Consider the following 23004-nt stretch of genomic DNA (forward strand, 5'->3'; position numbering starts at 1 on the left):
TTCGCTTTTTTTCTCTTTTCCAATAGTCTCACTTTATTAGATACCACATCAAGAGAGGATGTTGTGCTGCATGCAGCGGAAGACTGGAGGATTTCTAGTTCCTGTGTAACATTTTCTCTTTTCGTTACTATTTGTAAACTGGATATTTGGCTGTAAAATCACTGCATGCGAGTTGGAATGCAAACAGCAGTAGAAGAGGCTTTTTTTTTTAAATATACCATTCCCAATCCATGTGTGCATGCTCTATTTACAACGAAAAGAAGTCATTCAGGGCAGAAATCACGATGGGAAAAAACTCCGGGGGAGGTGGCAGTGGAGACAAGGGGGGCGCGTTGCACGGGACTGCGCAGGGGAGCAGCGAGTTGCACATGGGCGCAGACGGATGGCTTGAGCTGCGGTCGTCTGAAGGCAAAGCAGGGCACGAGGAAGCTACCCCAATAAAAGCGACCCTAATTTAATCGTTCTGCACACAGGGAGGGGGCTTGGCTGTGCGCAGCTGGGAGAGGTGAAGTGCTTGGAGGTTTTTTGTTTTATTTTTTTAAAGGTGTTTTTGTCCCCAAGCAGACGTCTCTCCATCATGTTTGGGGATGGGCTTCCAGCACAGGGAAAAGACCCCAAAAAAAGAGGTTGTTTCACCCGGATCCTCTGCAGAGCCTGCTCGGAGGGCAACACAGCTTGGGGCCTCCAGGATGTGGCACTTACCCACAAAGACCCTAATGCACACAGAGTCCCTTTTCAAAGCATCCTCATCCTCTTTTCAGGCAGCCCCCTGCTAGCCCCCCATGGTTAAGGGCATTGAGGAGTCGGTGCTCTTGGTTACACCCCACATCTGCATCCTAAAAGCAAAAAGGGAGCACACTGCACAGGAGGACAAGGATGCCCCATAAAGAGCTCAACGATGCAGTGACCATGGAATGCCCATGGAGAGGCTTTTTTAAGGGAGTGATCAATTCCTGCTGGTTGGGGACTGTCCCCCAGTCATGGGGCTCCTAAAATAAATTAAATACATGAGGAGAAAGGGCAAGGAAGGGGGTGGTTGGTGCGGGAGAGGTGGTCGCAGAGAGCACTTTGGGGTGTGCCGTGCGGGGAAGCCCCAGGAAGATGCTCACTGCGAGTACCTAGGTGGGGTAAATTCCCTGGGGGAAGGATGTAAAAATAAATAAGTCAATAAATAAAATTGAGCATAGGAAAATGAGCCAACCAAGTGAAAAGGAAGCTCCGCAGCACAGCTGGCTTCAGACCACAGCACAGGCTACAGCAGCGAGGGGTTTGGGGTCGGGCGCCGCGCAGCACGCAGAGCTGGGAACTGGTGTCCCAGTGGTGCCAACGGGGACATTGCTGCGCTCGAGGCTGGCCAGAAAGAGCAGCTGAAGCAGAAATGGGACCCAAAATGATCAAGAGCAGCCCGGGAGAGGCTCGGCTCTCCTGCTGGCGCTAGCAACTAAAGCACCTCCAGACAACGGCTACGGCACGGCTTGAAGACGCCGGCTCTTGTGCAGATTTGCAATAAATAAATAAATCTATAAATAAATAATCGGTTGGAAGACCTCTGACTGGCCCAGCTAATTCCAGTGGTTGTGGTGTCGTAAAGCAACAATCCTTGGACAGAGCTCGGTGGTGGGAAACAGCTTCTCCCCCGACCTCCCTCCCACCTTTTGGGAAGGGGGCGCGGTGACCTCGGGGCTGCAGCTCCCGAGCTCGTGGGGTGACCCCAACCCCACGGAGCAAAAAAAAGGGCTGAGGGATGCTCACGGGGAACTATTGCTCGACAGCGTCGCACACCGGGATATAATTCAGTGACCCAAAAGAGAAAAAAAAAAATAAGGAGGTGAATATATAAAAAAAAAAAATAAATAAATCTGGGCTCGGTTTCAGGCGGAGGAGAGAAGAGGGCAGGGGATGCTCGGAGGAGTGACAGCGCTGGAAGACGGACGGACAGACGGACAGACGGACGGACGGACGTCGGTCGGGCCTGCAGGGACGTGGCGGGGGGGTCGGGAGGGGGGGCACGGCTCCCCCCCTTTAATCGCTGGCGACGTGGTTCTCGTTCTGGAGGGTGTGCCAGCGCTCGATCTTCTTGTCCTTGTTCTTCAGGCACTCGTACCAGTGTTTCAAGCGCTCGCCCTTCGCCGTGATGCCGAGCTGGCACCCGCCTGGAGAGGGGGGGAACCACACTCAGAGCTGATGCTGACACCTCCCAGACTCAAAACTTTCTGGAAACCCCCAGAGCCAGCACAGGAGGCCCCAGGGGGGTGCTGGGGACGGGGCAGGGTGAGGGGGCCCCACGCACCCCCCAAACCCGCAGCTCACCGATGTAATCGTTGGATTTGCCGATGTCGTAATCCCAGACGGAGATGTCCAGAGACTTCTTGGCCAGGTCGCTGTGCTTGATGTCGTAGAAGAACTCCTGCAAAGGGAGAAAACCTGGGTCGTCCCACACTTTCAAGGAAAATCCACCCCAAAAAAAACAAAAAACACAGATAAGGAATGGCAAACGTCCCCTCTGTACAACCAGGATTCATAATCAAGTGAGAGGACATTTATACATTAACGAGCTTCTCATCAAGCTGGTGGATGAGGCTCCAAGGTTGGGGGGCCCCCTCCACCCACACCCCACAATTTGAGGTCACCCACAGTTATTTTTGGTTTAAGAACACAAAAATGAGACCCAGCCTTACCTCGTTGAACTCCGGATTCAACGTTTTCTTTTTTATCTGGGTCTTATGCTTGGCCTTTTTTCCCATGTCAGGTTTCAGCCAACTGGGGGCAACAGAAAACAACCCAAAATTCAAGTCAGAGAAGAGGGTGAACTCATAAGCTAAGGGGAAAAAAAAAATAAAAACAGCCAGGAATGTGGGAGTCAGATTTGTATATATTAAAAAAGCTGAAAACAGCCCAGCAGTGTTGAACAAAGCCCAGGTTGGCACGCTCAGCCAGGGCGGCTTCGCCCCAAGAATTTGGGATCCCTCCGGGGTTCACGCTCAGGCTCTGGGGGTCTGGCTGCAGACCCGAAGCTGAACTGCACAGTTGGTGTTGATCAGATCCACGTGGAAGTCGGTTTAAAAATGGAAAGCTTCTGTTTGTGGGAATGGAAAATAAAAAAGAAGAGAGAGACGGAGAAGGAAAAGCACTCGGTGCCACTCAGCTACAATAAAGGATGTGCAAGGTGCTCAGCGCAAGAGTTATTGGATGGTGTTTAGGGAGAACAGAGGGTTGTATTGTTGGTTTTTTTGTGTGTTTTTGTTTTTTTTCTTCCCCTGAAGCAGTGAACAGCAATGAGCACCCATCTGCAGCCACAACTGCAGCCGGGAACAGGTTGCGGTGTACGAGCACAAAATTAACGGGATCTTCACCCGCGCGCCCTCAGCACCCCGCGGCGATGCCTCTGCCCGGCTGGAGGCCACCCTGGATGAATTTCAGCCAGGCAGGAGCACCGCCACCCAGCTCCAGCATCACCAACAGCGCTTGGCAAGCGCTCTGCTCGCTCCGGTGGCTGTGGACGGAGCTCTCCGAGACAGGACAGGGGGGTGACCGCACGGCCACGGCACGGAGAGGCCCCCAGCTTTCACTTACAGCTTCACGAAGGGGTCCGAGTACCCGTTGGCATCCATGGCAGCCAGGTGCACGCAGCGCACGATGCCCACGATCAGCCCCCCCTGCTGCGTGCTGTACATCAGGGACACCAGGATCTTGCCGCGCTCCTCAATGTCCCCGCCGCGATCCACCTGCGAGGGGAAGGGAGCGGAGATGGGGACGCAGGGCTGGGGTGGGTCCAGGCAGAGCAGAGACACGAGGGGCACGAGGAAGACGTGGTGCAGGACCCCGTGAGGGTGCAAGGAGGGGTTGGCACGTGGTGGGCAGCACCCCGAGGGCTCCTACCTCCTCCTCGTACAGTGCCATGCCGCGAGATGAGCCGGTCGTCCCAGTACGCTTCATCTGGGGTGGGGAAGGGAAAAGGAGAGAGTGCCATGAGCAACTGGGAGCCAGTTTTAGTGATCTCCAAAGTAAAAGCGATGAAGAAACGCCACGGGAACTCACTGGTATTACTCTCTCCAAGCAGATGTTGAAGTTCTTTTTCTGGTTGGCTTTGAGTTTTTTCAAGGAAACTCGGGTTTCTCCGATAAACTCGTTGTGGCCAAATTTGTCTTCGTCGCACACGGAGATCCTGGAGGGAAGGGAAGGGTGGAGAGCACATCAGGCAGGTCGCAGCAACGCCTGGCACACGAACCTGGCCCCAAAATGCAGCCTCACTGCATCCTCTGGACACCCACTTCTGCCCCAGCCAAAAGTGGCCAGAAAACATCAATAATTTTAACGTGCTGCGAGTCGGGGCAAGGAACAAAATGCGAGTTTCCTGCAGGTGGGAGGCAAGAACCATTTTCAGAACCCCCTTAGTGCTTTGCTGGGACACTGGCGTGGAAAATACCAACCTATATGCATTAAGAGATTAAGAGCAATATTGGTAATATGTATTTTTTTCTAAATGGCCACAAAAACCAACGCATCCATGCAAAATCCAGCAATTTTGGACCACCCGGGACACCCCTGCTCCCGCTCCTGCCTGAGCGTTTTGCGCTGCATGTCCTCGTCCGTGATGCCGTGGTACACCAGGGTCTCGTTCCACACCGGGTTGCGGGTGTTGCGCAGGGTCTTCGTCCTCAGCTTGTTTGACTGCGGCAGCGACACGAGACGGAGGAATTACACACCCAAAATTCAGCTTTGGGCACGGGAGCGCAGCCGAGCCGCTCCTCTGAGCTGAGACAACTTGTCCAAGAACAACTCCGATTTATTTCTAACACATAAATTTTGTTCAGACTAAAACGTCACCAAAAATTTAAGCTCTTTCCTGATCTGATGGCATTTTCGTGTGCTTCTTTGGGGATGCAGCCCCCAGGACCCACCTTGCTGGCTCCGGGCAGGAGGTGCAGCTTCACGTAGGGATCCGCCAGGCCGTTCGAGTCCATCGGTTTCAAGCCCTGAAGGATCACGAAGGAGACACGGGGTGGGCACCACGTTGACAGCCACAAAATAAAGGGGATAAGGACCCGTGTGGCCGTGTGACACACGCACGGGGTGATGAGATGCTCCCCTGGGGGTGGCCGGGGGGGGTCTGTGCCCGCCGTGCGCTCACCTTGGCCCGCAGGAGGGTGCAGTGCAGGGCGCTGTTCTCCTGGTCGTACAGCAGGCTGAACTCCAGGGCACCCAGCGTGGCTGGGGGAAAACGGCACCTCGTTAAAAGCCCAGCCAACACCTCCGCTTACCCAGCCCCGATTAACAATAATTGGGAGGATCTGCTGCTCGGATGTAGGGGCTGCTCAAAAAAAAAAAAAGCCCACAGGGTCCTGCCCCATCTCCAAGCCCAAGGTTTGGTTTCAGGGGCTGAAACCGAACCACAAAGACACCCCTCGGGCTCCGAGGTCCTTCCCGAACACAGAGCTATCCAAAGCATCCGAGGCTGAAGTTTTGGGGAGGGTTTTGCTGTTTCTGCCCGGAGAAAAGGAACCACAGGAGAGCCCAGCTGCGACATTTCTTTGCCAGGAGTCACAGCCCCGTTGGCAGGGGGACGGTGACACTCGGGAGCTGCGCCCCACAGCAGCCACCTCACCAAAACCCAGGGTTTCCCCTCAAAACCGCAGATCCCACCCGGCACCAGCCCCTCTGGGTACGCACTGCCTTCATCAGAGTCGTAGCTGTTGGCGTCCTCCTCCTCCTCCTCGGGGGGCGGCTGCCGCAGCGGAGCAGGGGGCTGCAGGGCGGTGGGGGGCCGGGCTGGCCTCTCCTCCCGGGCTGGGGGCACAGCATATCCCCCCCCACGCTCCTCCCTGGGGGCTGCACGGGCTGGCTCTGGGGGTCCAGGCGGTGGGTTCGCTGTAGGAGAGACCCCATCAGTCCCTGGCGTGTGTCACCCCCCCCAAAGAGCCCTTGCAGGGTCCCCAAATTTTACCTTGCGCCTCCAGGACCCGTCCGGCCACCCCAGGACCCGTCCTTCCCGCTGGGGAGAGATGGGGTGGTTAGAGGGGGAACCGAGGGAGCGGTGCCCCAGGCCATTATTGGGGTGTCCCCATCCCCAGGGACCGACCCCACAGCGTCCTTACCTGCGGGTGCTGCTGGGCTGGGGGCGGCAGCGGGCGGCGGGGGCGGCCGTGGGGGTTGCAGGGAGTCGGCTCGCTTCACCCCTGCAGGGGAGGCAGGGGGGGTGAGGAGATTTTGGATACACCCAGATGGCTCTGCTGGGGAGCAGCGCAGCAGGGGGAGCACCGTGGCACCGACCCGCTGCCAGCCCCCAGCTCCCTGCTGCTCCCAGCCTGATAGAACATCCCTTCTCCTTTTTTCCCCCAAAATCATCATTTTTTTCCTGCTGTTTTTGAATTCGAAGGACGCTCAGCACCGCTCCCTCCTAATACCAGGCTGTAGCACCACGCCACGCGGGTGTCATCCCCTCCCCAAGTGGCTGCACGGGACAGGAAAGCGCCCACCCTTTGGCACACCCCTGAGCCCGTCCCTTTCCCACGAATTACAGAGGATTTGGGCATTTTCCAACCATTTTCAGCTTTACCAAATGCCCACAATCTCAGCCCCTTGGTGACAAGTGGGCACCGCGCTCCTGTGGCCACCCACGTCTGCGCCCAGCCTTCGGCGCGGCTCTCACCGGGGCTCCTGGTGGCCCCGCTCTCGGTGGCATAGTCACGGCCGTCGGTGTCCTCGCTGCCACACGGCCCCGTCCTGGCCTCGGCTGGCTTACGGACCCGGGTGGCTGCTGTCGCCTCGCTGCCTGTTGGAGCCAGAAGCACAGGGGTGAGGCTCGTCCCCTCGTGTGGCCACCAGCCGTGCCCAAGGGGGCAGGAGGAGGCACCGAGGGGGGAAAAGGAGGAGGAAGAGGAGGAGGAGGATGGGTACAACCACTGGGGCATCCCCCCCAGCGCTTTGCAGCATCGCACACCATGAGCCACCCAGCAGGGCACAGCTCTGCCCCACAGAGCCCACACCGGGTGGTTGGGGAGGTCCAAAGGACGCCGCACACCGCGGGGACACCGGGAGGCACGGGAGAAAAACAAGGATAGAGGCATCCATCAGCGCCCGTCAACCCCTAATGGCACGACAGCTCCGCGGACAGGACATCATATTTTCCTTTTGCTGATCATCTTCCATTTATTAGCCAGACACCGGCGACAGCTGCCTGCGTCTCATTTTCCTCCACCGTCCGGGCGGATAAATCACGGCCACGCGCAGCGGGGTGCCCGGAGCGCCGCTCCTTGATAAATTGCAGCCCGCAGACGGGACGCAAAAAGGTCTCGGCGCTCACCTGGCTCGTAGGGGGGAATAAATCTCCGCGGTGACACAAATGGGATGTTTATCCTTGGCTGCGCCCTCTGGGGCGCCGGGTGCAAGGAGAAAGCCAAACGCAACAGATTGCGGGGAGGTGGCGAGGGGCGCTGGGCACAGGGGAGGAGGGGGAACAGGAGGCTGAAAGCAGGAGCCCTGGTGCTCGGAGACAGCGGGGCACGGGGTGATTTTCTGAGGGAGGTTTAGGAAAATCACGGGAAGGTTGTGGGCGTGCTGGTGGCCAGGAGCAGCTGTGACAAACCCTGCCCAGCAGGAGGGCCAGCGGCTTAAAGCAGCCCGCTGGGAGCTGGTGGAGCTTAATTACGCCAGTTCCCATCACGTTTAAATAGGGTCTGAATTAAAGGGGTTCCCCAGCCGCTGCTGGAGGTCACTGCCCTGCCAGCCCACCAGCACTGCGAGCTGTAAAATAAGTTATGGCCAAGCCGGGCACCCCTGCACCCACAGCACCCCCAGGATCCGTCCCTGCCTCCAGGAGGGAGCACTGCTCCATCCCTGGAGCCCACGAGCCTCCCGAGGCTTCAAAGGGAGATTTTCTAAGGACTGAAAATCCTGCTGGGCAGCATCCAACCGCGGGGAGCACGGGGAAAAAACACCGGGAAAGGCATCGGGAGGAGGGCGCGGGCAGGGGGGGCGCACGGCGGCGCTTACCGCAGCGATCCTGCTCGTCCTCCTGGCCTTGGGAGCACAAACAGAGCGAGAAGTGGTGAAGCTGCTGCCCACCCGGGCTGTGCTGCCACCGGCTGCCCACATTGCCTATTTTTATTATTTATCCCCAGCTCCTGCAGCACCGCGTTCCCACGTGAACCCGACACACGGCCCAGGCGCTTTGGCGGCTTGCACGGGGCTGCTCGCTCAGGGGATGCCCCAAGCCCGGAGACCCCAAATGGCACGGCACAGGAAAACCCTCCACGTGCAGGGACGATTAGAAACGGGCCCTTTACAAAGCGCTCAGCCTTGGTGACTGCTCTGGGCACTCTGCTAGGGCTCACCCTTACGAGGGATGGGGAGGAGAGCCGGGACCCCCAGGCAGTGCCACCTACCTCGGCTGGGCGCACGGGCGGGGAGTTTGGGGTCTTGGCTGGGGGGCTCCGCGGGGCTGGGCTCGCTGGGGGCCGAGGGCACCTTGCTCTTGCTGACGGGCATCGGCTGGGGCAGCATTTGCTTGGGCAAACCCTTGAAAAACCAGGCACCGGAGCGCTTCCACACCTGGGGGGACGAGGCAGGGGTTGGGCACGTTGGGCTGAAGACGTGCAGCCCCATATCCCCACCCCACAGCCCTTTCTTTCTATTTAATCAGCTCTTTGGCTTTTTGTGTCCGGGGATGGGTCTTGCCACGACCACACCTTCAATGTTGAGATTATTTGCAAGAAAAAAAAATAAAAAAAAGTTTTTTTATCCATGAAACAAGCGCATCCTGCAGCAACCATGCTGATGTGGCTGGATGAGGTTAAATGGAGCAGAGGCAAAGCATCCCCTGGCCTGCTGCTGCTCCTGTCCCGGGGCTCAGGGTGGGATGGGGCACAAAAAGGGGCAGGGGCTGTGTCCATCCCGGGCAGGGCACCACGTCCACGCTCACCTCGCGCTGCTCGCTGCAGATCTTGCACAGCCAGATGGGGTGCGGGCGGCTGTTGGTCGTCTCCACGCCGCACTTGGTGCAGACGTTCTGGGGAGAAAGCAAAAGAGCCATTGGGGGAACCCCGAGGGGGTCATCAGCTCCGGGTTAACGAGGTGGGGGGGTGGAGGAGAGCCTCACCTTCTTGCAGTCCTCGCAGACGACGCAGGCGGAGCCGCGCGGCCCCAGCTGCTCCCCGCAGAGGATGCAGCGGTTCACGCCGTCCCCCAGCACGCTGCGGCGCATGTCCTCCAGGCGGGTCATCAGGCGCCTGGCGGGAGGGGACAGGGGACATCCAGGCTGTCACCACGGCCCCACAACTGCCTGGGGCCAGCAGTGAGGTGTGAATGCACCCATGGGAGGAACGCATCCCAGGGGACCCGCTGGGATATCACATCCCCCCTATAGTTTTATCATACTGGGCACTTCTATTGACTTTTACTGCTGGCACGGACTCCGACACGTGTGCAAAAATGCGCAGTCAGCACCTTTTGGCACAGCAGATCGACATCGACCAAGTGGCTTTTGGCCAAATGGAAGGAAAAAAAAAAAAAAAAAATCCATTCAGCCACAAGAGATCTTGGAAGGGCTTTAGTGAGAGGGCTGAGGGAATTAATTGGCTCTCTCATTTTCTACGGAAAAATATCGAGCAGAGTTTACTGAAAATCTTGGAGTAAATCACAAAGAGCCCAGGGGCGAGGCTGTAAGAGCACATCTGGGTGCCACAGAGGTAAAACCCCCCACCGCGAGTCCCACAGACCCCACAGCAGCAGGCTGTCAGCAGCTAGCCCCGAGTCCTGGCCCTAAAAATAGCACTGGAAGGAGAAAACCCATTATTTACACCACGCAGGGAAGCGCGAGAAAGAAAGAAAGGAAGAAAGCCAGGAGGAGAAACGAGCCCACCAGAGCAAACGGTGGAAAAACCTCGCCCGCGGGGGCTTCCCCCACTCCTGCCACGACGTGACCCAAATCTGACAAAGCTGCTAAGGCAGCACGCGGTGAAAAAGGCAGGCACGTAGAAGATTTTCCCACATGTCCGATGACAGCTGCAGATTTACGACGGCCCCGCTGCTGCCGGCACCTCCGAGTCGCTCCCAGCCCCAGCAGAGGTGCCGGGGGCTCCCCGTGCCTCGCGTCGCCGTGCGCCCCTCTCGTTTCGCCTGGGTCCTTGGAAAGGGCTGGCAGCTTGAAAAAACCGGTTGTGGGTTCCGAGGTGTCCTCTGACAGTCCATAAAATGCCCGATGGGACCGACAGGAGCCCCTGGGAGCCCTTCGGTAGCCAAAAAACTGAGCCCGCAGCGGGGACGCGGCGCTCCGCTGTCAGCCTCCCCAGGGTCCTGCTCCTCGGTGCTTCCCAGCCCATGTCCCACCAAATTCAGCACGGACTCATCCCCTCCTGGGACAAAACCCTTTATTTTCTTAGCAGCAAAGCTCATTTTGCTTTTTTTTTTTCCCCCCCCCTCTCCATGCTGCGAGAGCTCGGCTCCAAAGAGAGGCAGCTTCCCGTTGGAAATCTGCAAGCCCAAACAAACTTATTATAGAAACTAGAACAAATGGCACAATCAAAGCAGGAAAAAAAAAAAAAAAATGAGGGGAAAAAAAAAAAAAAGCCTTGGCATTTCAAGAGATTCATCATTTAGCTGCAAAATCATTCCCAGTCTCTCATTTAGCAGAAGCAGCTCCTTAAGAGGATTTTGAACCGGTGGAAGAGCTCCAGCAGGCAGTGAGCACACCTGTGGCACTCATTTAAAACGGAGCCCATTTGGCTAATTAAAACAGCCATTCAAGCCAGAGAAATCGGGCTTGCTTTTTTCCTGATCCAAACGCTGTCACGAGAGAAGCGTCGAAAACATTCAGATACAAGTCCTGGGCTGAACCTGCCAGGAAAGGCTGAGGCTGGGACCTGGTGAAGAAGCCGCGGGGCCGGCGGCTGCCTGGACCTCACCATCCCCTCTCTGCCCATGGCCAGGAGCAAGCCCTCTGCCTTCCCACGGGCCTTCCCTCCCTTTCCATCCTAGAAAATCATCTTTTTTTCTCATTTTTACAGCACATATAAAATAATCATCGAGTTCATCACTTTCCACCGCACACCTCTGGGGTTACAGCGCCGTTTCCTCACCACCACGCACACCTCCAAGCGCCCATCCCTCCGGCCTCGGCGTCAAGGAGCAGGAGAAAATGTGTCAGGTCGTTAAAACAGGGAGCAAAAAATAAAACAAGCGGGGGGAATTGAAGCTGGCGGGAGCAGCTGGGAGCATCACAGCTCCTGGATTCAGCCTGGGAGCGGAGCATCCGTCATCTGCCCAGGAAATATGCGGGAGCGGCTGATGGCAGCACGATAGCAGGGCTGGGCAACACGGAGCATCTGCAACGCTTAACGTGCACCCGAGATAACAGCAGTAAAACACTTCCCTGGTAGTATAACATCCTCCTGGCCCATAAATATGATTTTGGGAGAGCAAACGGAGTGCCTGCAGCGAGCAGCAGCCCGGGGAGGACGGAGCCACCGGCACCGCGTGCTGATGGTGCTTGGAGATGGCGCAAAGTGTTTAGATGCTCGCTGCCATGGCACTGCAAGGAGTGGTGGAAAACATTTATCTGGGTCGGAAATTGCCCAAAAACAACCCCAGCAGGGTGCTGGAGGTGGCTGCAGGATGGGACGGGACCCACATGGCAAAGAGGAGGGGAGGCAAAAGGCGAAGGGGGGGGTCACAGCCCGGCTGCGCAATTACGCACTGACCTGTCTCCGTGGGCAATAACGTGCCTTCGAGGTCTGAATATTAAAATCAAAGCTAATTTTAACAGCACGAAAAAAAGAGGAGAAAAAAAAGCTGAGCTACAATTTAAAGAACTGAAATCAGGATGAAAAACTCAAAGCAGTTTTCTGCCCTTACAGGAGCACAGGTAGCGGAAGGCAGAGCATCGCCGGAGCCTTACAGCCCTGCTTTCAAAGCTGCCCCCGTTCCTGTGATGCCCTACCAGAGGTTTGTAATTTCGCAGGTTCATCCCCATCTCAGAAATAAGGGAAGAGGTTTGGGGAAAAAAAACCAAAAAACATCCCACAAAATCAAGCAGCGCGTGAGCTGTCCCCTGGCTACGCATTAACCTCGTCTCTTCCAGGAGCTGCCATCTCCTGCGACATTTCTGCCTGCCTCCAGCAGCCACCCTGCCCTCGTCATCCCCTATTTTTATTTTTGGGCTGTCTGAGCACGAGGAAGAGACCGGGGTCCCCACGGAGCCTCCCTGCTGCTGCCCACCGAGGTTAATGACTTTGGTCACCTGCCGCGGCACCGCGCGCATCGTCCCGGCAATGAGCAGCCCAACCACAACACAACCCTGCCCTATAGCAGATCCTCTCCCAGGAGGTCTCCAGAAATGGCCGGAGACATGAAATTCTACCTTCGGGTGGTTAAAGAGCACCCGTGGGTGCTCCTGCATCCGCCAAGGCATTTTGGGGATGCTGCAGCCTCACGGCCACGGCTCTGCTGCACCCCACAGGCTCTCGAGTCCTTCACCCCGAGCCCGATGTGCCCACGGTGCTGCTTAGGATGATTCAGCTCCCGTTACCCTTCCAGTCTCCCTGCTACGAGACAACAGAGCCGGAAAAAAAAAAAAAAAGCCCAGAGTGTCCCTGTCCCCCTGTCCTACAACCCTCATCAGCATCCAGCCCACGTATCCCGCCGGCCGCCATCCACCCCGCTGCTAAAAATAGCCCTTCACCAGATTAATTTGGGCTGCCTTTGACACGAGTCTGCCTCCACAGACACCTCCCAGCGACCAAAATCGATCGGCTCCTGTCCTGCTGTGGGCGGTGGAGGCAGGGGGCACAGGGCTGGGGGGTTTGGGGAGCCAGGACCCCCCACCTGCAGTGTTAGCGGTGCTCCAGTGCTCCCAGTATGGCCCAGACACAGCCCTCAGCTGCGATTTGTGGAGGCGACCCCAAGTATTTCCCCCTCTAGACAGGACACTCACTTCATATAAACTATTTTTATATTAACCAAATCTTATTTTTTTTTCCTTATAAACAGGACTCCCGCTGCGGACGCCACCCCATATTATTTTCATCCTACAGCTCACACGGTGGGAGCCAAACATGAGGGAGCTGGCAGGGCTCCCCCTGCGCCCAAATGCAGGGGGGAAATTGGTGGCCACCCATGAATGGGGACCAGGAACCTCCCCTGGCTCCGGCACGAGGGGGGAGAGGCAGCGTTTCCACGCACCACGGGTTCGCAGGTGGCTGCAGGAACGCACAACGGGGGGAAAAAAATAAATAAAATAAAGATCTCCCTCGCTGCCCAAATTCACGTGAATGTAATCCAAAGAAGCGCCGCCGCTGAGCGTAATCCGCAGCTGGCTGGGAGTGCGCAAAGCTGGGGAAATGCTGCTCGTAAGCGCTTTTGGAGCGTGAATCACCAACCCCAGATCTTCGTGCCGCTCCGAGGTGCCTTGGGGGAAGGCTCCAGGACCGGGTCAGCCTGGCAGAGGGCTTGTTGAGGAGCAGGTCTCTGAGCCAAAAAGTGCCTGGGGGTTGTGATGGACCCAGCCCTGCTCCCAGAGCAAGGCATTCGCCTCCTGGGGAGCTGCAGCTCTGCTCGCGGGGGGCTCAGGACACGGGCACCGGGCAACGAGCATCAGCTCTGCCAAACGAGCCATCGCCAACGATCCCTTCTGGGCTGAAAACTCCACGAAAATACAAACATTGAGCCCAGGGCGCAGCGTGCCGGCCCCACACCGCTGAGGTGCCCCCCACCGCACGGCCCAGGCACCATCGCCCCCCAAAATGAGCCCCTCCAGCCCCCCAAAACGAACCCACCCCCGCGCCGCCACCGCTCACCCGATGCGCTCCTGCTCCATCTCCTCCATCTTCTCAGCGCGGGCGATGACTCGGTTGATGATCTCCTTCTCCTCATCCGTCAGCTCCTCGCCTTTCCGCGGCCGAGGGAGCCTGCGGGGAGAGGACGGGGAGCAGCCACCGAGGCCGGGCTCATTTTTTATTTTTTTTTTTTCCTTTTTTTGGGAACAGCCAGGCACCAAATTCCCCCAAGTAGGGAAAAATCAATTCCCTCATGTGGAGGCTCAGCAAGCACCCAGGGTGGTGTCCCACGGGCAATGCACGTGGCACAGCCTGTCCCTGATATCCCCTCCGGTGGCATCTCCATCCCGAGGTGTGGGGGCTGCTCAGCACCTTGCCCCTAAACCCCCTGCCCAGGCTGCAGAGCTCTGGGGGAAAGCAGGCTGCCCCAAATTCCTTAAATCCCTTGGCGATGCCTCCAGAACTGCTTTTCTTACACCCAGGGCGAGATCCTTCCTCTTCTCCCGGGACCATCAATAGCAGGCAAAGTGCAAGAGGAGAAAAATAATTCAAGAAAATGAGATACTTACTGCTCCTTCTCGCTGCTGGAGGCACAGGGAAAGAGAGGAGACAGGGATTAGGGGAGAAATGGGATGGGACCAGCTCCACCTGCGCTCTGCCCCCCCTATGAGCTCCCCCAGTGCCTGGGGACCCCAAAATCAGCCCGGTCCCACCAGGATGGGGACCCTGGAGAGGGAGCAGCACCCTGCCCGTGGTGCCCAGCATGGATCCCCAGTTCTTACCCGGCTCGGAGGGACATGGTCCTGTCTCCGGGGCACATCCAGCGGTCGGAGCCGCTGCCCACCACCGCGTCGGTCATCGCCGGGGGTCCTGGGGACACAGGGAGCGAGTTGGGGAGTGAGTGTGGGAGCGAGCCGGGTGCTATTTAGCAGCCGTCGGGCACTGACTCATCCCACCAGGGAGCCAGCCACCTCGCCTGATCTTTGCAGGAGGGGCCGAATCCATCATTTTGCCCACCGGGGTAGGGCAGAGCTCTTCGTCATCGCCGCCCTCCCCGCTGGCACCGAGGAGGGGACGGAGCAGGGATGGAGCAGCCCGGGCCCTTCCGAAGGAAAAGGACCCTACAAAGGAGGAAAGCTTCCCCCCAAGCCCAGCTCCCCCCTGCTGGAATAAAACTCCTGCTGTTGTGTTTCTGTTCGCTCCAGTCCTTGGGAAACGCAACCCGGAGAGGGGCTGGGGGAGGACGCGGCAGCAGGACCTGAGCACAGCACCGTGCCTGCTCGTCTGCCAGAGGCTCAGCCAGGCAGGGAGCTGTTCAGAGCCTTCCCAAAAGCAGCAAAAACCGGCAGATTTCAGGAAAAAGCCGACCGAGGTGAAACCCAGCCCGGCTCCCTTTCTGCAGCTCGCTCGTTGCCACCCAAGCACCCAATATCGCCGTTTATTCACCCATTTATTGCCACTTCCAGGGCAATACCACGTGGGGGCTGCTCTGGGTGGCCAACCCCAGCTGATGCCAGCCCCACGGGTGGGTGCTAAGGGTCTGTCTGTCCGTCTGTCCGTCCGTCCACCCGTGGGTCCCCGCACCCCCGCAGAGCGCAGAAGCGGTGCTCAGCAGCAGCCCCGCCTGCATTGCTCGCAGCACCTGCATTTGAATTGCTGCCTCCTGCCTGCAGCACGACTGGGGGAAAAAAAAAAAGTGAAAACGGATCCCAAACCCCTCTGCAGAGCCCTGTCCGTGGTGTCGGGGCTGCAAACCTTCCCTTTGTATGGGAAAACATCGGGGAAACCCATCCCGCTTGGTCCCGCAGGGGAACGCCGGTGCCAAGCATCGATGCGGGTGTCCCAGGGCTGCAAATGGGTCCCAGAAAACAGGGGAACAGCCCCCAAAAGATGGATTTCAGCAATTTCAGACCTCTTTGCTGACTTCAGCAGCCTCTGGCCCCGGGTTGTGATGTGTTCCCCAGGAGGTCAGCCCTGGCTTCACCTCCTGGCACCAGGCTCCATCCATACCCACGCAGGTGCTGATCCTGGGGCTGTGTCCGCAGCCCAGCCCAGCAGGGGAAGGAATTAGGAGATTTTTTCCCCCTGGGGAGCTGAGAGCAGGTAGGGCTGAACCCATCGGGGACAGGACAGCCCCAGCAAGAGGAGAGGAACAAAACCAAAATGTGTTGGGACGAGGAGGAGGAGGATGGCGGCACCAGGGAGCGAAGGCCGGGCAGGGCTGGGGATCCGGCAGGACCAGAGGTGACCCGAGCACGGCAGAAGGATCTTTGTAGGGTAAAAGGCACCTCCAGCTCCCAGCAAAACCCAAAGAGGGGCACTGGGAGGGTCGGGAGCTGAAATCCCAAACTCTGAGCCACGAAAAGTGTGAAGCTTTCCCAGCAGGGAGGGGAGGGGGAAATCCACGTCCTCCGCTTCCCTCTCTGCAACATTGCAGGGGTTTTTCCATCCTTCCCCGAAGAGTTAGCAGGGATCTGAGATCTCCTCTGTTCCACAACTTCAGAAATGAACGTACGAGGAGCAGAGCAGGGGGGGAATTAGCGCTCCGCTGGCTTTGCACGGTGCCCAGAGCAGAAGGCTGGGATGGACAAGGTCGGCTCAGGAAGCGCACGGATCCTCTCCAGCCCCTCCAGCACCTGCACTGCAGCACCGAGCTCCTGCTGGCGATTTATGGCCCCACCAGGCACATGCATCAACCCCAAACCCGGGGCTCCGTGACCCTAAATCCACGCTGCCCCTCTCCAGGGCGCCGTGGCCACGAGCTTTGGGTGCTCGCGGCCGAGGGGTGGCCAAGGGCAGGTGGGAGGCAGCAGGGCCAAGGAGAAGGGAAAAACCCTGGGATTTCCTAGCAAAAAAGCCCTGGGGAGGAGCAGTGCTTCATCTGGGGGGGCAACTCTTTCCCTCCCACCCCAAAGTGGCTCCTTTCTCTAAGAGCAGGGAGGCCGCGGGTTCCTCGTGGATGAGAGCCCGCAGCTGGAGGAGCCCCCGAGCCTCTCCCTTCGCCCATAAATAAATAATAGATCTTGGAGATCTGCTCTGCATCACTTTTAGTGCCCGGCAAAGAACAAAACCACGGCTCGCAGCAGCTCTCCCCACCCCGAGCGAGCAGGAGGCTGCAGCACCCTGAGCCACGGGGCGGTGGGGCTGGGAAACGCTGGCTGAAATGGCAATATTCTGCCCAAGGTTGCCCAAATCCCCTTAGGCAGAAGGGGAGAGTCTTCCAAAATGCCACAGCCCCTGCTCGCAGCCGACCCAGGCACTGCGGAAATCACTGGCACGACCCTGCCGGCTGTCCAAAACCCAGCCAAAACCCAGCCTGGGAGCATCTCCCGCATGGTTCAGGGCTCGGCTCTGCCTCCAGCACAGACACCGAGGCTGGTGGCGAGAGCTGCCAGCCCCAAAGCTCCCCGAGCAGGTGGGGACGAGCCAAATTCCCCGACCGCAAGCAGAAAAAGCCGGGGAAGAGCAAGGAGCAGCCCGGGCACGGCCAGGAATAGCAGCGAGGGCCGAATTTTTGGCCTTGAGGAAGAGCCACGTGATGCTCATCACGCCGCTCCACTGCCTCCGTGCACCGGAGCCCCATGGGTTTGGTCCTGCCAAAATAACGAGGGATCAAACAGCAGAGAGGAGGGGAATTCGCAGCTCCACGGCCAGAGCTTGAAATGCAGCAGCAGCACCCAGGGAAGGGCTGCGGGAGCCCCGTGGTGCGAGCCCACCCTGCCCCACGTCAGGGCACCGGGGGGCGAGGGGGTGCTGGCACCCGAAGCCGCTGCGCCCCTCGAGTGGGCATCTGCAGAGAGGAGCTGACCAAAAACCACGGGGTTTGCGCTCCGGGTAGCTGCCGTCCCGGGGTAGAAAAGAGAAAATTGAGTGTTTTCAAGGCTCCCGGTGCAATGATCAGGCTTTTGTGGCCAGCTCAACGTTTCGCACCTCGCGGTGCCTGCAGAGATCGTCTCCGCCGGCAAAGACACTGACACAGGCAACCTATTTCCCCAGCCTTCCCGGCTCTGCAATGCAGCTTTCTTAAATATTGAATAAGTCTGCTGCTCTACACCACCTGCCAGTGCCAATGATGAGGTAATTTTTGCATTGACAAAGCCCGATGCGATTAATCTGCTTCGGGGGAGCAGGATTGCCAGGCTGCCCCCTCGCCCGGCGCAAGGCGCTCGCAGGCAGCGCGCCGGCGGCAGCTCGCCATCCTGCACCCGACCCCCGGCCAACACCCCAAAAGCGCCGCTCGGGGGCCCAGGCAGATGTCACTCGGCGTGTCACCACCAGCCGGGAGCTTTTAGGATCCAAACGCCATCCTGTCCCCGCCGGGGTTTGGGGATTTGCGCTGCCTGGCTGGGGATGGGAAGGGAAAAGCGAGGCGCGGGCACGCAGCGGCACGAGGGGGGTGCCCGGCTCCAGCCTCACACCCAGGGGATTTGGGGTGTGGATTTTGGGTGCAGGTTTTGGGACGGTGACCACTTTGCCATCATCCCAGCAGTGAGAAGAGTGAGCTGTGCATTCACCAACCACTTCAGGCTCTGCTGCAGCACCACGAGCCCCCCGTTCCCCCGTACACACACAAACATCCCCAAAACTCCATTTTTTAGCTGCGTCCCTCCCAGACAGCAGCTACGCTCACCAGATCCTGTCCACTGCGTCCCCGCACTGGGCACCCAGGGGAGCTGCACAAGCCACCGGGGACCCCAAACCGCAGGCCTGGCACAGGCACTGCGCACCCCAAACCTGCCCCAAGTGACCCCGACCCCACCTGCGCCCCACCTCAGCTCGGGTGCAAACCATTTTGGAGAATTGGGGTAAAAGAGGAAAGCTGCTTCATGGCTCACACTTCAGGAAACGGACAGGGTGTTTGCTTCCTGGCCCCAGGGGAGATGCGTTTGGGGGACGGATGGCATGGGCAGGTGCTGGGGGCAAAGTGCTCCGGCCACGCTGCAGCAAATGCAGAGCTCAGGAGGCCTGGAAATTCAGCTTTTGGGAAAGAGCCGGAGCCAGCGCGTGCTGACCTCGGGGTTATTTCATCTTTTGGCACCATGAGAGACCCCCACAGGTAAAAGGGAGGCACAGCCCCACAGCCTGGCACTCCCCAATCCATTAGGACCAAATGCAGCCAGCAGGTAGGTGATGGCGGTGCCTGCAGGCGCAGCGATGCAGAGACGATGGGCACACAAGGAAATGAAAGTGCTCTGAGTTCTGGCCACCCTTGGGTGCCCCGATCCCATGGCACCCACCCCCCGATGGCTCTCCCTGCCCCCAGCTAAACACACACCACAGCCCAGCCTGGAGCAGCAGCACCACGAGCCCCACAAATGGCTTGGGTTTGGCCAACGCCTCTGCTCCCCTTGAGCTCCATCCCCTGCCCCAAGCTGCTTTTTCTCCCTCCCCAATTCCCGGCGTTTTGCCCTCCAAAAACCCATCCCAGGGCAGCCGAGCAGCAGCGAGCAGCCCGTTCTGTTTGAGCAGCACGGTGACATTTCCTCCAACAGTTCCTTTACAAACCGAGCGCTGCTGTGGTGCTGTCACCGGGATTTACTCCCGGTGATTAATGGCTAGAAGGACAGACAAGGGAAAAAAATAAAATCATGTTGGGGTTTGTGGGACTTGTGCCGGGCTTCCTGGCCAGGCAGTGCCTGCGCGGTGCCACCAAAGCACCAGGGGTGCTGCCACCGTTCCTGCTCCACAGGATGCTCATGGGACGTGGTGCAAGAGCCACCGGGATGAACCAGCCCCATCCCATGGGAGGACGATGCAGGGACCCCCCCACAACACCGACTCGAGGAAGTTTAGTGATGTAAAACTCCAAGAAGCACCTGCAAGGGTGAGGGCCGGGGATGCACAGCGTGCTCAGAGGGAGTGCTCGCTGCTGGGGCGGTGGAGAGGGACCCCAAAAGCTGCCCCGCAGAGGCCAAGGACCAGGTCTGCAGCACAATTCCTGAGCCACGGCGCAGCAGAAAGGACCGGGGTGCGCTCACGCCGTGTCGCTGGATGGAGGATGCTCACGGCTGCAGTGCCACGCACACAGGTGGCAGTCACCGAGCACGGCTCCTTTCTGTCCCCACACCCTCACCGAGCTGCGGGTTTCACCCATCACCGAGCCCCCAGCCCCAAAAAGGAGAGCCCGCACCCACCACGAGGGCAGGACGGGAGCGAAGCTGCTTGGACACGGGTGGGCACAGCAGGGACAGGAGCCCCACAAACCCCCCTGGTTCTTGGCCCCAGCTTAACGAGGCCAGGGGATTAATCAACCTGGCCTTAAGGGGGAGCAGAGCCTCATTAACCACTGCCACTAATTGGCAGCAGCTGCGGTGACGCAGCCCCCCAGGGGGACACCTGTGTGCAGGCGGGACGGCTCGGAGCAGGGCGCCCAGCACCAGGGTGGGCATCGCCGCCCGCTTTTGGGTCCCCAGCAAAGCGTCCCCAAAACTTTGACACCCAACAGAGGGGGCTGCACACAAAATCCTTCTTTGTCCACGCTCCTCTGCCCTCCTGGAGAGCTGGCACGGCGCAAAACGAAGGCTGAGAAGGAGGAAAATGAGCCGGGCAGGCTGCAGGCAGCGAGGGATGCTGGATGTACCCCGTGGGTTGCCCCCAGTGGGGTCTTTGGGTCTGGAAATCCATCCCACAGCCCAACTGGGGGCACGCAGACCCCACCGCAGCACCAGGAGGGGCAGCTCTGGAGCCCCCCCGAGCCCCCCAGCCTGGCTCTGCTGTCCTGGAGAGGCCGCGGAAAGGCTGCGGGATGCTGCGGCAACCCCTGGCTGGGGGGCTCAACCCCAAAACCCCCCGAAACCCCCCTGGCAGGGCTGAAGGCAGCTCTCGAGGCCGCCCCTACAGCAGAAGGGAGCGATGCATCACCGCATCAACCCCGGGCTCGCAGCGCTAACACCATTTATTTTCGGGCTAAGCTGCAGCCTGGGCTGGCGATGCCGGTAATTAACGCAAAAAGGTTCATTTGGCACCCCCCCTCCGCCTCCCCAGAGCCGGCTCTCCTCATTTTGAAGCCCCCCCCTCCCGGGATGCAGGGGACCACTCGACCCCCCCCCATTTTGGTGCCGGAGCCCCCCGGAGCTCTCCGGCAGCGAAGCGGAGCGGCGCCGGTTTCTGCCTGGAATCCGAATTAACGCAATCCCGGCGGGGTTTGGCACCCCCGGGACCCCCAGCCCAAGGGGGAAAAAGGGGAAAAAAAGGGGATTGGGGGGGGGGGGGGGCGTTGGGGCTGAGCCCCCCTACCTGTGCCGGGAGCGGCTCGGCTCGGCTCGGCGCAGCACTGCGGAGCGGGGAGGGGGCGGCGCGGGGAGGGGACGCGGCCGGGGCGGCCCCGCTCTGCTGCTGCCCGCCCTGGGAGCCGCCCCCCAGCCCGGGCACAGCCAGCGGCAGCCCCCCTGCCAACCCCCATCCCGTCCCCATCCCATCTCCCACCCCACTCCATCCCATTTCGCTCCGTCCCTATCCCTGGGGGTCTCCCACCCCACCCCAGCCCGTTTCAGCCCACCCCATTCCCATCCTTCGGGATCTCCCACCCTATCCCCAGGGATTTCTCATCCCATTCCCATCCCATCTCACCCCAACCCCATCCCCAGGGATCTCCCATCCCATCGGATCTCTCATCCCATCCCCAGGGATCACCCACCCCACCCCATCCCCATCCCATCTCATCCCAACCCCATCCCCAGGGATCTCCCACCCCATCCTCATCCCCAGAGACCTCCCATTCCATCACTAGGGATCTCCCATCCCATCCCATCCCATCCCATCCCATCCCATCCCATCCCATCCCATCCCATCCCATCCCATCCCATCCCATCCCATCCCCATCCTTGGCGATCTCCCACCCCATCCCATCCCCAGGGATCTCCCATCCCATCCCCAGGGATCTCCCATCCCCACCCTTTCAGGCATCCCAGCACTTTTCTGACCCCCCCACCTGGATTTAGCCCCCAGCTCCCTGCCCAGCACCCTCCTCCCCATGCCCCACTCAATATGGGGCCGCATCAGCCAAAACCCAGCTGCCAACCCCCCCGCCACAGCCTCCTGTGGGGTTTCAGCTCCATGCACCGGGGTTTGAGCAGCACAGGGGGGTCCTACACCAGGCTGAGCCCCCTCCCCAAGCTCTCCAGGGCTCTTAGCGCTGCCAGAAGCCGAGGGGGGAGGCATCACCCGGGGCTGCCTCCGCGAGCACCAGGCTCTGCGCAACGCTCAGCCACCCCATGCCCGATTCAGGGCAGGAAGGAACATTTCCCATCCCCATCCCCAGCCTGCACCATTCACGCAGAAACACCCCTGCCCGCTTCCAATGAAGCCCTTCAAGAAAATTCGACTTTTCTCCAACTTGGAAACCAAATCCCCGGGGAGGCAGCGGGGCGGAAGGACGGAGCGCGTCCGTGCGCTCTGCTCGGGGCTGGGTATTATTGATTGGCGTTGGAGCAGCCGCCGGGTGGACGTCTCATCCTGTTCCAGGCACAACTGGGTATTTTTATTTCGCGAGAAAACCGCGGCGCTTATGCAAAGCAGCCGGAGAGACGGGCGCAGCGCTTCCAAGCTGATGTGCCCTGACACGCTCCTTGGAGGTTCAGAAAGGAGAAAGCTCGTGGAGGCATCTGAAAATCAGATCTAAAACCTGCTTTCCTGAAAGACAAAAAGGAACACCTGCAATTATCTGTTCTGAATACCTGGCACTTTCATTCCCCGGGCAGCCAAGACAGCCCGCGTGCTAAAAATAAGAGGAGCCGCCTTGAATTTTGTTGAATTATAAATACATGTTGGCAGTCTGGCATCTCATGCAGCAGATCAAAGCGTGGCGGTGTTATTTATTTATTTCCTCGCAGGTTTATTTTTATGGCTGCAGGGCCCCTAATTACCTAGGACTCGTTACATCCCGCCTTAGGGATCCAGCTCGGTCCCCACGCTGCTTTCAGTGGCACCAAGGGGGGACAAAAAGGGGAACTCGTGGCTACGGAGACCCCCGGGCACCTGGAGGGTCCGGGCCCTGCTCCCCCTCCCCGGCTGCAGCTTTCCCTGCTCCACGTGGGGAATTTGGAGCCGTGCTGGGAAACCAAAGCATCGAGAGCATGGCACAGGGCTGGCTCAGCCATCGCCACCAAAAAAAGCTCTCCCCCCATTTCATAGCCCAATTAGGTGCAGCTAAGGGGGAAAACGGGGAGGTGACGAGGAGCCAGCACTGCAGTGGGATCACTGCAGTGCAGGGCTGGCCGTGGTGGCACAGGGGACT

At 59.1% G+C, this 23004-nt stretch overlaps 1 protein-coding gene across 3 annotated transcripts; it reads right to left on the reverse strand.

Annotated features, from left to right (window-relative positions):
- On the reverse strand, window positions 1-21131 carry RPH3A (rabphilin 3A). Of its 3 annotated transcripts, none has more exons than XM_072024426.1 (20): window positions 21006-21131; window positions 14552-14639; window positions 14339-14353; window positions 13791-13901; window positions 9098-9227; window positions 8921-9007; window positions 8385-8550; window positions 6650-6772; window positions 6096-6176; window positions 5945-5992; window positions 5671-5868; window positions 5132-5211; window positions 4902-4976; window positions 4562-4671; window positions 4039-4165; window positions 3880-3936; window positions 3574-3725; window positions 2679-2760; window positions 2311-2407; window positions 1-2153 (listed from the first exon to the last, which is right to left on the reverse strand). In XM_072024426.1, the coding sequence occupies exons 2-20, from the start codon at window positions 14626-14628 to the stop codon at window positions 2023-2025; spliced, it is 1947 nt and encodes a 648-aa protein (XP_071880527.1). In that variant the 5' UTR covers window positions 14629-14639; window positions 21006-21131; the 3' UTR covers window positions 1-2022. The 3 variants fall into 3 exon arrangements, with proteins under 3 accessions (XP_071880527.1, XP_071880528.1, XP_038043582.1); XM_072024427.1 differs by lacking the exon at window positions 21006-21131 and adding an exon at window positions 19904-19995; XM_038187654.2 differs by lacking the exon at window positions 21006-21131 and adding an exon at window positions 15216-15349.
- Window positions 21132-23004: the final 1873 nt, after the last annotated feature.

This window comes from Anas platyrhynchos, chromosome 16 (assembly GCF_047663525.1).
Source record: "Anas platyrhynchos isolate ZD024472 breed Pekin duck chromosome 16, IASCAAS_PekinDuck_T2T, whole genome shotgun sequence".
NCBI lineage: Eukaryota > Metazoa > Chordata > Aves > Anseriformes > Anatidae > Anas > Anas platyrhynchos.